General features: G+C 43.1%; 1 protein-coding gene across 1 annotated transcript in view; it reads left to right on the forward strand.

The window, feature by feature from the left end:
• The window catches only part of LOC117825349, a 28,249-nt gene extending 15,212 nt beyond the window's left edge, over positions 1 to 13,037 (forward strand). Inside the window, exons 4-5 of the mRNA XM_034701158.1 lie at positions 7,392 to 7,438; positions 9,776 to 13,037. Of these exons, the coding sequence (XP_034557049.1) occupies positions 7,392 to 7,438; positions 9,776 to 9,913 (185 nt within the window). The 3' untranslated portion in view covers positions 9,914 to 13,037. The remainder of the gene's footprint in view (positions 1 to 7,391; positions 7,439 to 9,775) is intronic.
• Positions 13,038 to 14,344: the final 1,307 nt, after the last annotated feature.

The raw sequence follows: 14,344 nt of genomic DNA on the forward strand, positions 1-14,344 counted from the left end.
TGTATTCTTGGCTGCAACATATTTTGGCGAGCTAGCCAGGAGTGAAGTCCTACGAGCCGCCGTGTTTGCGCGGGAGAAAGGAGCTTTACTCCGGAGACGAACCGAGAAAAAGCAAAGAACCACGATGGATTTGGAGATTCTCCTTGATCGGACCTCTACTGCTTTATGTCAGCTGAGCTGGGACCGTATTCTGGAGGTCTGTAAATACCTGAAATGCATTGACAAGGAAGATGAGAGTGTAAACAAAAGTAGAAGAGCACTCATAAAAACTGTTGAAAACTACTTGGACGAGCTTGAACAGAGTGTAGAACAAGACGAAGCAATGGACACTGTTAAAGAACTTTTGATATTCGTGGAAGACAAGATGGCGGAGGCCAGCGAGGGAAGAGAGCGGGAATCTCGCTACATGACGGAGATGAAGGGAAAATACCTGGAGCTCCAACAGTCCCGCAAAGCCCTTGATGAGGAAATAAAAACCATCGGTGAAAAGTTGAACATACCAGAAAGTCCTCGAGTCAGTCCAGTCCAGAACCTGACTCCTGTTAAAGTACCAGAAGTGACAATTCGCCGGGAGTTTAGGATTTGTGGCCAGATCGGTGAAGGAGGACAACGTGATAAGTTGTCTTTCACCAACCTCATGCACCAGATAGAGAGTGGGCTCCGCAAGGGTCATGGTGAGTCAGAAGTCATTGAGGCTGTGATACGGGCTATTAGCCCAGGGTTGAAGCTTCGTGACATGCTAGAAATAAAGACTGATCTGACGTTGTCTCAGCTTACAACAATATTAAAGGGACATTACAAAGAAGATGACACGTCAGACCTGTACCAAAAACTGATCAGCATTTCCCAAGAGCCTAAAGAGTCAGCACAAGATTTTCTGTTCAGAGCTATTGAACTCAAAGACAGACTGCTTTTTGCATCCAAGGGGAGAGGGTCTGAGGAACATTACAGTGCAGACCTAGTCAAAAAGAAGTTCCTGAGGTCAGTTGGGACAGGACTGCTTAATGACAATATTAAATATCAGATTAAACCCCTACTGGATGACCCAGGTGTGACGGATGAAACCCTGATTGAAAAGATAACTGAAGCAGCTAACCTAGAGACGGAGAGGCTCAATAAGTTGAAAAGACACGGCACAAAGGTTACCAGAGTGAATGAGCTGCAGACAGCGAGCAACGCTTGGAATAGTTCGCATGGTTCCTCCTCACCTCAAAACACCAAGCCTGAGAGAGGCTCATCAGAACTTTCCAAGGAAAAGACCAAAGTGTCTCACCCTCCGCCTGAGCCTGAAGTTCACTCTCTGGTAAGAGAACTTCAAACAGAGGTTGCTGAAATGAAACGATTGATGCTTGCCTCAATGAGTGCTGGTAAGCCACATCACTCCAAGCGTACAACAGAGTCCAAAGACATTCATAGGAGGGGCTGCAGGACCTGTCAGGACAAAGGAGAGGGAGAGAGCTGCAGCCACTGCTTCAAGTGTGGTCAGCATGGCCACATCTCCAGAGGATGCAGAGGGTTACGGCAGGTGCAGGAAAACTCCAGAGGGTTGCTGCCGAGGGACCAGCAGTGATCCAGCCACAACCATCAGAGTCCCGCCACTGCCACAACTGCCTACAGGAGGAGGGCACAGGCAAACAGCTCAAGACATGTGCAGGGTGTTCAGCCACAGTGTATTGCTCCAAAACATGTCAGAAGTGTCAATGGCAGGAACACAAACCTCTTTGTAGAGCAGTTAGGCTAGTTGAGCAACACTTAGCTGAGACAGACACACAAAATAACAAGCTACCAGAAACCTGCCAAGTTGATTACCTCTCTGCAAAACAAGGTAAAAAGCTTATAAAACTAATAGGTAAACGCAAGATGGTCAAGTGTACCTTTGATAATGTGCCAGTGATAGCATTGTGGGATACAGGTGCTCAAGCAACAGTTATAAATGACAGATGGCGAGCAGAACACCTACCCAACAGTTCAATCAGAACATTAGATGAACTCTTAGGGCCAGAACCACTGAACGGCCTTGCAGCCAATCAGACTGAAATACCTTTCATAGGATGGATACCTGTAGAGTTTAAACTAAGTGGGTCAGAAGCCACCAGTACTAACCTGCTAGTGCCAGTACTGGTTTCTAGTGATCCAAATGTGGCATCAGACCCTATTATTGGCTTCAATGTAATAGAGGAAGTGATCAATGAACAACTCAAACAACAGAGAGGTGTGGCAGCAAGTGACTGTGCTACAGAAATCATCAGTGGCGCTTTTGACATTGACTCTGGTGCTGCAAAAACTTTTGTCCAGTTAATACACACTCACCAAGACACCAGTGAGGGAACCAGAGTAAGAACAGGCAAGAGTAGAGTTGTTTTGCACCCAGGGGAGGTCACCACAGTTAAGTGTCGCACACACACACAGACTGAGAAAGACACTGTAATGTTGTTTTGCCCCAACATGAACACAAGCTTACCTGAGGGACTACACATCCAAGAAGTACTGTTTACTATGAAGAGAGGTAATTCAGCCACCGTCCCTATTTCTGTGATTAACACTTCAAGACACAGCATCACACTGGGCCCACGTGTTAGCCTGGGACACATAGAGAATGTGAAAGCTGTGTACCCAGCTGCTGTACAACCCATGTCACAAGGAGGGCCAGAAAGGGCTGCGCCAAGAGACACAAACTGTCCAGGTACAGAATGCCCTGACACTGACTGTGGTGAAGCATGGGACCCACCTGTAGCATTAGACCACTTAACTAGTGACCAACAGACTTTGGTGAGAGAGATGCTCAGGAAGGAGTGCAGAGCTTTTTCTCGAGACGAGAATGATGTAGGCTGCATACCGTCACTCCGTCTGCACATCACCCTGAAAGACCAGACACCTGTCCAAAAGACTTACATCAGTGTTCCCAAGCCACTACATCAGGAGGTAAAGGAATATCTTCAAGACTTAATTAACAGGGGCTGGATTGCAAAATCAAGATCACCTTACTCATCACCCATTGTGTGTGTGAGGAAGAAATCAGGTGAATTGAGACTGTGTGTAGACTACCGGGAGCTGAATCGGAAGTCTGTGCCGGATAGACACCCCATTCCGAGAATTCAAGACATGTTGGACAGTCTCAGTGGGAGCTCTCTGTTTTCGGTGTTAGACCAAGGTAAGGCATATCACCAAGGCTTTGTAGATGAGGACAGTCAGCCTCTCACCGCCTTCATTACCCCCTGGGGCCTTTACCAATGGGTGAGGATCCCCTTTGGTTTGAGTTCAGCACCTGCTGAATTCCAAAGAAGTATGGAAGAGTGTTTGTGGGGTTTACGTGATGATATTTGCCTGCCTTACCTTGATGATAACCTAGTGCATAGTAAGTCCTTTATAGACCATGTAGAACATGTAAGAACAGTTTTGCATCGTTATCAGCAACATGGAGTCAAACTCACACCAAAGAAGTGTGAATTGTTTAAGTCTAAAGTCAGATTCTTGGGCAGGATAGTGTCTAAAGAGGGTCATGGTATGGATCCAGCAGAGGTGGCCCCTGTACAAGCTCTGAAAGAAAGACACCCTAGCACAGTGGGAGAAGTCAGGCAGATCTTAGGCTTTCTGTCTTACTACAGACCATACATTAAAGACTTTTCAAGGATAGCAAAGCCCTTGTATGAACTGCTAGTAGCCCCACCAACTGCTGCATGTTTCTCTCAGAAAGACTTTAAAGTGTCGAAAAAGGGGAAAACAAAGAATGGAAAGCAGGGACAGCGTCCTTCAGCAGCACCAGTTTCCTGGACTGACAGCCATCACCAGATCCTGAGTGACCTAGTGGACAGACTCTCCAGCCCTCCAGTTCTAGGCTACCCAGACCTGAATGAGCCGTTCATCCTGCACACAGATGCCTCGCAGGCAGGACTCGGAGCGGTGTTGTACCAGCGGAGAAACAGCGGACTGAAGGTGATAGCCTATGGATCCAGAACTTTGACCCCTCCAGAAAAAAACTATCACCTGCACTCTGGTAAGCTAGAGTTTCTGGCACTTAAGTGGGCCATCTGTGAGCGCTTCAGAGACTACCTGTTTCATGCCCCATCTTTCGTAGTCTATACAGATAATAATCCACTCACCTATATACTTACAACAGCAAAGTTGAATGCAGTAGGACAGAGATGGGTAGCTGAGTTAGCAGATTTTAATTTCACAATAAAATACAGGCCAGGTAAAGCAAACGCTGATGCAGATGGGTTGTCAAGAATGCCAGTTAATTTTGAGAGCTACATGAGTCAGTGTACGCAGTCAATCTGTCAAGACACTGTTAAGGCAACAGAACAGGGCATTAGTATGCAACAAGAACCAAGTCCGCTCTTGAGTTCAGTTTCATTTAGTGCTCTGCAGAGGCAGGTAGAAGCAGAACATCTGTTAAACACAGTTCAGCCATTAGCCAGAGATGAAATAAAAACAGCTCAACAGCTAGATCCTGTGATAGGCAAAATCTATGAGTACAAAATGAGAAGCAAAAGACCAACTGCACGAGAACTACAGGATGAGAGCCCCGAGGTGAAAACTCTTGCCAGGGAGTGGGACAAGCTCCAGATCAGGACAGATGGGACAATGCACAGAAAGACTCAAACAAAATGTCAGCTTGTGCTACCCGAAGTGTACCGTCCTCTTGTTCTCAAGGAACTGCACCAGGACATGGGCCACTTGGGCACAGAAAGGACATTAAATCTGATCAGGGACCGCTTCTTTTGGCCCAAAATGCAAAGGGACACAGAGCACTTTGTGACAAATGTATGTGAGTGTCTCAAGAAAAGAAAACCAAACAGACAGACACGGGCACCTATGTTGAGTATTGAGACCACTCACCCATTCCAGCTGGTTTCAGTGGACTTCTTGCATTTGGAGGAATGTAGAGGAGGTTATGAATACATCCTTGTAGTAATGGACCATTACACTCGCTTTGCCCAAGCATATGCCACAACCAACAAATCAGCTAAAACAGTGGCAGAAAAATTGTTCAATGATTTCTGTCTCAAGTTTGGTTTTCCAGAGAAACTACACCATGATCTTGGAAGAGAATTTGAAAACAAGCTGTTGTTCCACCTGAAAAAGCTTGCTGGTGTCAAGGGGTCTCATACCAGTCCATATCATCCCCAGGGAAATGGACAAACAGAGAGGTTTAACAGAACACTTCTCTCGATGTTAAGAACTCTCACCGAAGAACAGAAAAGTGACTGGAAAAATCACCTCCCTAAGGTCATACATGCCTATAACTGCACTGCTAACGAAGCTACAGGCTTCTCTCCATTCTTTCTTCTTTTCGGCAGGCCTCCCAGGTTGCCAGTCGATCTGCTGTTTGGTATAGACAGTCAGGACTGTTCAGGCTCCTATCAGGACTATGTGGAGAAGTGGAGAGAGAGAATGGCTACGGCGTATGACATTGCCTGCAGAAATGCTTCCAAGTCAGCTGAGAGAGGAAAAAAACAGTATGACAAGAGAGTGTACGGTCCCACACTGCAAGTAGGCAGCCGTGTCCTGGTGAAAAACGTAGCAGAAAGGGGGGGACCAGGTAAAATCCGCTCCTACTGGGAAGACAACATTTATGTCATCAAGAGTCAAAAAGGTGAGAACAGTCCAGTGTTTGAGGTGGAACCAGAAAATGGCAGAGGCAGGACAAGAATACTGCACAGAAACATGCTGTTACCATGTGACTTTCTTCCTGTGGCTGCTCCTGAAACTGAGATTCCTACCTCAGCTCAAACAAAGAAAAGACAAATGAAACAACAAACATCTCGAACACAGTATATACACCAAACAGATGTTGAAGAGGAATCAGATGAAGATTTCCCTCCAGGGATCCTCACATGGCCTTCAGAAGAACCCTCATTCTCACCTGCACTCAGTCCAGCAGCTCAGGAGTTTTGTCCTCAGGGTGAAATGACTGCTCCAGAACTGTGTGAGTTTGCTCAAACTCCTGAGGAGGGACAGGAGGATGTGGTCTACACAGCAGCATCAGATGAGAGTATAGGTGATGTGGCTACAACAGACACTGAGAGTTCGGTAGATGAGGTTGAGGAGACAGAACAAGGGAAACGGTATCCATGGAGACAAAAGAGGCAACCCCAGACTCTGACTTATGACAGACTTGGCCAGCCAAGTTTTACAGAGAGAACTGTTTCTACCAAAGAGATAGCTGTCGGTGGTTATTGGCGGCCCTGGTAAAAAAAAAAAAAAAAAAAAAATTTAAAAAAGAAAGGAAAGAAAGAGACCCACCAAATTGAATTATACTTAGTGCCTTGTTAAGTTTTGGTAATAAGAAACACAGACTGTCTCCTGAATTTGTGTTTATGTTGAGGTTGATGGAGTCTAAGAATTGTTAACTGTTATGTAACATAAAAACGGAAAACAAAAGGAGTGGACCCATCTAGGTGTGTGGATTCATGGGCTTTGTAATGTGCGTTATGGCACAAGTTTTGGGCACAAATACTGATAAAATCAGGTATATTCATGTCTGCAGTGCACGGTAGTCTGAGTATCTCATAAAGGTAAAGCTAACATGCCCAATCGATTAAACAATGCTCCATGTAATTCTGTGTAAGGCAAACAGGTATAATTAAATGTCGGGACGACATTTTTGGAAGTGGGGGAGAGTGTGAGAGATCCAACAAGGACCATTTAGTTGACAATGTTAATAAGGGACTCTATAAGTATTTGTTGGTTTTAATAAGTCTTTCTTGAATTTGTTATAGTTATAGATGTCATTTTGTGTTCCGAAACTGAGAAAGTTAATGTCTTTTCCTGAACTGCAGTATTAATTTCGCAGCTGATGTTTACATGTGATTACATGCGCTGTATTATTTACACCACTAGGTGGTGCCTGTGAGTCAGGAACGGAGCATATACACAGACGTGTTAGTGAGAAGAAGAGTTTTTATGGAACGTTGTAACTGAAAGATGCTGTTAGCATGAAGCTGCAGTGTTCTGTGAGCAGCCGGAGAATATGTCGAAAAGAGTTCTGTTAAGGTAAATAAAGTTGAGACAAGTGAAACGTCCGTCCAGCGTCCGACTGTATTCTTGGCTGCAACATATTTTGGCGAGCTAGCCAGTGTCACGAAGATTCCTTCTGCATCCACACATCACGGGCGGTCAAGATACAACAGTCCAAAAGCAGAAATTTAAAGCCCACATTTTCATCTTAGACGTACTGCAGTGTGAGCGAAGGTACTTGGATGGATTATTTTAAGTGTCTTGAAACTAAAACCAGAACAGTTTGAAAATGTGAAACTCTGAATGCTTTTCTTTGAAATGAAAAACTGTATAGTTTGATGCCTCAGCTCCCCATGTTCACATATAGCAGGAAATAATCATTTTTAACCCTTCGTTGACTCATCAGTGCGCCTGTTCTCTTTCCTATACAGACAAACAAGAAGCATCTCCACATCAAAACTCCAATCCTACGATTCAAGTAAGACCACTCTTATCTGTCCTTTTTTTTTTTTTTTTTTTGAAACAAAGTTTATTTATGAATTTTTCAATACAATAATATTAATTCACAGTGACGACATATACTGATTAATAGAATCCCCCACCAACCCCACCCATGGTAACATTAAGAGGGAATACAACTTAATATCAAAACATTACAATGGAAGGAAATAAAAACAAATGAATAAATAATAATAATAAAATAAATAATATGAAATACAATAAATAAATTGAAATAAATACAAAAGCTAAGAAAGTGAAATGTCTCTTCTTAGTCTCTGGAGACAAAATTGAGATTCTCACTTCAGCTTTATTCAAGTTTCAAATTGTTCTCATTAGTTTCTCCTAAAATTCACCAGGAGAAATAGTTGAGACCATGACATGAGTCTTATTTGAGACTTAAATGAGAGATCTCATTAATGGCTCATTTTCTTCTCTTTTTTTAAATGATATTTTTGACCTTTTTGCCTTTTTTTGACTGGACAGCTAAAGAGAGACAGGAAATGTGGGGAGTAGTGAGCGGGGGAAGACATGCAGGAAATGGTCAACCGGCCGGGAGTTGAACCGGCGACCCCTGCGACGAGGACTGTGTCCTCTGTATGTGGGGCGCTTAGACCGCTAGGCCACCAGTGCCCAAAAGAATCCACCCCTTTAATTATAATAATCTGGCTAAATCTGCTCAGTCTTTTTGCGGCCCATACTTTAAATAAATGGTCTGTCATACCTGTCGTATGAAATCTCTATCTTTTGTAATTTCTCTCAAATCCACTAAATCTTTGTGAAGTTGTTTTGTTCCAAACAGACTTGTAAACTAAGGACCATATTGTGAAGTCAAAGAAGAGATCATTTCACGTCTAAATATCTGATCTTGAAGTGTTTCAAATGTTTTAATGAGAATTGTAAGTTTGTGGACAATTCAAGCGGCAACCTCCGGTCTAAAAATATGAGTCAATGCGGAAGTGTTAAAAGCTGCAGTTCATGGAGGATCAGCTTGAGGCTGGCTCCGGAAGTACCGGAAGTCACATACACATGAATGGGGAAAAGACGATCTTTGCAGCATTAATAAACATGTTTACAGCCTGGTACAAAAGATGAGTGTAGTCTGAATAGCTAATTTCTCGACGTCCTCTCACTGTGAGGGGGGTGAATTTTTTTCTAATTCGTCAATTTCGAAGATATTGAGATTACTAGTCTTCCAATGAGAGGCACAGCTGCCTGTGGGAACACTGCAGCTGTTGGCTAGGAGGCTCAAAGCCCGCCTCTTTACGTCACACTGGCTCGACAGAAGCAATATGGCTGCCGCAGCCGATTGGTCTCAAAACAGCTCTTCAGAAACAGATGGGTGACGTCACGGATACTACGTCCATATTTTATACAGTCTATGGGACAATTACATTGAAATCTTAATTTCTGCAGGGCACTGTAAATGTTCATGGAAAGATGAGCTCAGGCTCTTTCTTTGCTCCATCTGAGCTCAACTTGAGACACAAAAACTGAGTCTGACAAAAACAAATGGATGAGGTTAGATTGAGAGAGCTCCCTGATTTCTCCACCTGAGCTCTAAAGGAGTCACAACACTTGAGAAATACCTGAGAATCATTTCAGATTCTGACCAGATCTCCTTTTGAACTGAAAGGGAGACTAAGCTGAGACTTTTTTTCTGGAGGCAAGAATGAGAAACAGGAGACATAAGCTATAGTCTCATTTTGCTTTCAAACAGATCTCATTGTTGTCTAGGAGACAGAAATGAAACACTTTTGAGATCTCCTCTCTAAATGTATTTTCCTATGGGATGGGTTAAAACAGTACACCATTATCTAGGGCATACATGAGCACTGAAACACACAAAAGAGGGGAGCAGCAGCATGAGCCAAAGGGGCATCTCAAGGGTCCTTCCATTTTCATATGCCTCTTATTGCTTACATTGACATGAAAGGTTACTCATCCACAAAATTATCAGAGCTTAGAACATCAACATGACTCAGAGAGGGCTGCCATATCAGTAAAAACTTGTTAGCCGATCCCCTGACAGTATACCTTATCTTCTCCAGCTTTACTAAATGTAACATGTCTCTAATCCACTGTTTAAATGTTGGAGGGTTACAGTCTTTTCATCTAATCAGAATGTGTCTTCTGGCTACAAGTGTGGCAAAAGAAAGAAAACTCTGTGTGTCTTTGTTCAAAATTAAGTGTTGTGTTGCCTCACCAAATCACTCTTATCTTTCCTGATCCGTAAAGACATAAATCGTGAAGTTCACGAAACATAAAACATCCTGAATTTATCATTTTTCCAACCTCACTTTGATTGTCTTTGCAGGAAACAATTGACGTGTCCAGCCAAGTGCCTGCATCCTCACTGGTCTACAGCGTCCTGGACTTTCCCAAGAGAGAGTCGGCGGTCGTGGAGGTGCAATCCAGTGACACAGAGTACGCTGCTGTCAGTTATCTCAGATAACAGAGAGCGGTGTGATACAGCCGAGCGCTGAAACACAGATCCAATAAAAATCGAATTGTATATCTAACGTTGTAGAATAATATCATCTCACCGATCTGCATTGGATGTAAGAATGTATACGTCCCTTTAATGGACGGTTTGAGCTTGAATTAGAAAGGTGCTGCAGAATTTATGTTTGTTGTTTTGGTTCTTCAAATGCTTTACGGTCATTTGGCCACCAAGTCCTCTGAGATTTGTTCTTTGGTTAATTTGCACAAATATCACATAAAGACCAAAACCGACATGTTGCTCCGTTATGATCATCAGGCTCTGTATTTCTTTCCCATTAATCATATAATCAACATCCTTCTGCTGTAAATACTCAAGCATAACTAGCAGTGTTGAAGTCCAGTCACCAAACCTCCAGAGAAGAATCCACGAGGGAGGGCGGCTGTTTTAATCCAAACTAATGACAGTCTGAACCTGGACTGACCCGGTTCCAGAGCGGCTCCAACTCTTTGCTGGTCTAGAACCACGAACTGCTTACGTCAGGTGCGAGGGGCGGGGTTGCCGTGATCAAAAGAGGGTATGTGCGGGACCTTTTGGAGCTATTTCCATCATTTCATGCAAATCATTATTTTACTTTAGTTACTTTCGTTGCGAACATTGCCGTTAGCATGCTAACACTACCATTAGCATCAGTCTCAAGTGACGTTAGCATCTCTTACTTCCCTCGGTTCATCCTGCACAGATGTCTGTTACAGTTTGAGCTCGTCTCTTTCTTTTCCTTGAAGGTTCGTTCACACATCCAACATTACTGTGAAATCTTTGAAAGCAACATGAGTGGCTGATAGCGTCTCTTCAGAGAGCACTTTCCAAAATCTGCATTACAAAGTGTTTTACAATGCATCAAAAGGACAAGTGCAAACCAGACTGAGTTGGAGAGAGGGATAGAGGGAGATGAAGAGAGAGAGAGAGATGATAGTGGGGAGATGGATAGTAGTAGTTGTAGCAGCTGGAGTCTGGCACGTCCACAGCAGCAGAGATCCAGAGGAACCTACGAGACAAGGGAGCTCAGGGACTCCAGAAAGGTCTAAGAAAAGAGAGAAGAGAGGGAGACCAGAAGAAAGAAAAAGAGATTAGAATAAATGGTAAAGGAAAGACAGAAGGAATGGACGGAGTAAGACAAGTAAACATAAAGGATAAAGATATATGGAAAGAAAGAAAGGAAAAGGGACTGAAAGAAAGAAACAATGAAAGAGAAAGAAAGAAGGAAGGAATAAAAGAAAAGGGAATGAAAGCAAGAAAGAAGGAAGGATTGACAGGAAAGAAGAACAGAAAAGAAAGAATGAATGACAGACCCGAAAAAAGGAATCTACGGCAGAGATCCAGAGGAATCTACGAGACAAGGGAGCTCAGGGACTCCAGAAAGGTCTATGGTTAGTAACTTTAATGGGACAGGAAGAGTTAAAGTGAGAGACAGGCAGAGAGAGGAGAGAGAGGGAAAGACAGGATCCCAGTGTGTCAGTCTAAGCCTATAGCAGCATAACTAAGAGCTGGTCCAGGTGAACGTATGACACAAGGGAGCTCAGGACTCCAGAAAGGTCTATGGTCAGGACAGGAAGAGTTAAAGTACTTAACGGGGGATGAGACAGGATCTCAGTGTGTCAGTCTAAGCCGATAGCAGCATAACTAAGACCTGGTCCAAGCCTGATCCAGCTCTAACTATAAGCTTTATCAAAAAGGAAAGTTTGAAGCCTACTCTTAAAAGTAGAGAGGGTGTCTGCCTCCCGGACCTTGGATGGTAGATGATTCCAAAGGAGAAGTGCCTGATGGTTGGAGGCTTGACCTCCTATACTACTTTTAGAGGCTTTAGGTAGGATGAGCAGGCCTGCATGTTGGGAGCGTAGTGTTCTAGAGGGGTTATAGGGCATTATGAGCTTGTAAGATGCCGAGGTGTCCGACCATTAAGAGCTTTAAATTCTATTCTAGATTTTATGGGGAGAATAACACGTGCCAGCCAATTAAATAATAAATACATATAAAGAATCTAACATAAACATTAAAACAGTCTATACAGTCCTCTTCTCTATCTTTGGAGTCCTTATGCAGTCAATGCTCGAGTCCAAGTCCAAGTTGAGTCAGGAGTCTTGAAAATGAGACTGGAGTACTAGAACAGATGTGTGTAAATGTTGGGAGTAGAAGTGGTCTTGGTCTTTTCATGGGAATAAAACAAAGATCTAGAATAATAAACATCACTCACATTAAATGTAAGAGTTTAAACACCCTGGATGATGACAAATGGTGGATATAATCTTCTGTGTTTATCTTGATCTTATTCATGAAACACAAACCGTTAGAAGTTTCCAGATTCAAACCGTCTTCATTTATTGCTTCAACGTTCCTCTCAAGATTAAATCTGAATCTTGTTTTTTTTTTTTATATATATATACATCTCTGACTCGTTACTATTTTTAAACGCAGTGAGGAGGCGTGATGTCTTTGAGTTTCACATTCAGTCATTTCATCCTTTCTGTAAGCGTGTTCATGTTCGGGCTGTCTTTGAGGTGAAAGTGTCAAGAAAAGGCTCTCGTGTTTAAAGCAAACAGGTTCTGTTTACGCTCGGGTCAAAGTGTGATTTTCCATTTACTGTTTGGTGACAGTTTGACTCACACCATCTACACACACAGCAGTTATCTCACACTATCTCTCTGACTTTTCCCCACACGGACTCAGAAATTCTGTTATTCGAAGGTGCCTTTTTATCATTTTTATACATTTTATGGAAAAGTTTTGATTTGTGTTCTCCATCCTGCACACTGATGTTGTTCATTTGTGTTTTCCTCTCATGTAGAATTAAAGTCAACTGTCTCTGCTCACCTCTGCCAGACGATCTGCTTCAGTTCTCACGTTGTTTGTTTTTCAGGAAGGAAATTAGCCAATGAAATGATGTACATGTTTCAAACAAACCGACCTCAATGTCGAGAAACAAACACACTCAAGATTCGTATCTACTCTAAACATCTCGTTTGTTTCTTGCAAATTCACGGTATGAAAACCACGAGGGCACCAAGAGCTGTTCTTACTTAAAATGCATGAATGTATGAATGTTTAAGTGCAGCAATAAATGTATATTTCAGTTTGAGAACAGTGGCATTTCTTTCTGATCACAGAACATATGAGCATGCTTTATAAAGCAAGATCTAAAGAGGGTCACTACAGAACAGGCAGGTCTACGTCTAAAAGTGACAGGTGGTTATTTTCTGTCATGTCTGCTGCTCTCCATGCGAGCTGGCTGAGAGAAACTTCAATCTGTTTCAGTAGAAATATGTGTTTTTATTTGTCTAACCCTTCTCCAACACGTGACGTGTCTGCTCCGTATCAAAGGTGCACGGGTGAAAACAAACATTAGTGACCCGTTGCACGTTGAAGCTACGTGTCCTTCTGCGTGTTTGCAGCTGCTGCATTTATCTCCAGCAAATTTGCACTTTGTACAATAGAGGTGGGTGTTTTGCGGTGCAGAGGTTTCTCATAAACAAGCATCACTTTCTGTTAGCTTGCTGTATGCTGCTGAATCTGCTAACATCAGGCATGGACACTTCACCTTGTATGTTTGCTCCTCAATCAATCTTTATTTATAAAGCACCAAATAACAACAAATGTTCTCCTCAGACTCTTTCCAAACAGAGCAGGTCTAGACCGTACTCTATGTTCTATTATTAACAAAGACCCAACATCAAGACAGGATAAGATCCTGTCCCATCTTACAGACATCACATCTTCCATCGACCCCTCATGTGAGAGAAAACTAAAAAGACTTCAGAGCAGGGAGTGACACAATAAAATAATATCTAGAACAGAATTTAAAATTATTCTTCTGACCAACAAAGCTCTTAATAGTCAGACACCTTCGTTTCTTAAAGAGCTCATAGTGCCCTATTACCCCTCTAGAACACTACGCTGCAAACATGCAGGCCTGCTCATCGTACCTAAAGCCTCTAAAAGTAGTATAGGAGGTCAAGCCTCCAACCATCAGGCACTTCTCCTTTGGAATCATCTACCATCCAAGGTCCGGGAGGCAGACACCCTCTCTACTTTTAAGAGTAGGCTTCAAACTTTCCTTTTTGATAAAGCTTATAGTTAGAGCTGGATCAGGCTTGGACCAGCTCTTAGTTATACTGCTATAGGCTTAGACTGACACACTGAGATCTTGTTTCACCCCCCTTGAAGTACTTTAACTCTTCCTGTCCCATTAAAGTTACTAACCATAGACCTTTCTGGAGTCCCTGAGCTCCCTTGTCTCGTAGGTTCCTCTGGATCTCTGCTGCTGTGGACGTGCCAGACTCCAGCTGCTACAACTACTACTATCCGTCTTCCCACTATCATCTCTCTCTCTCTCTTCATCTCCCTCTATCCCTCTCTCCAACACGGTCTCAGCAGATGTGTGTCGAA

This window comes from Notolabrus celidotus, chromosome 2 (assembly GCF_009762535.1).
Source record: "Notolabrus celidotus isolate fNotCel1 chromosome 2, fNotCel1.pri, whole genome shotgun sequence".
NCBI lineage: Eukaryota > Metazoa > Chordata > Actinopteri > Labriformes > Labridae > Notolabrus > Notolabrus celidotus.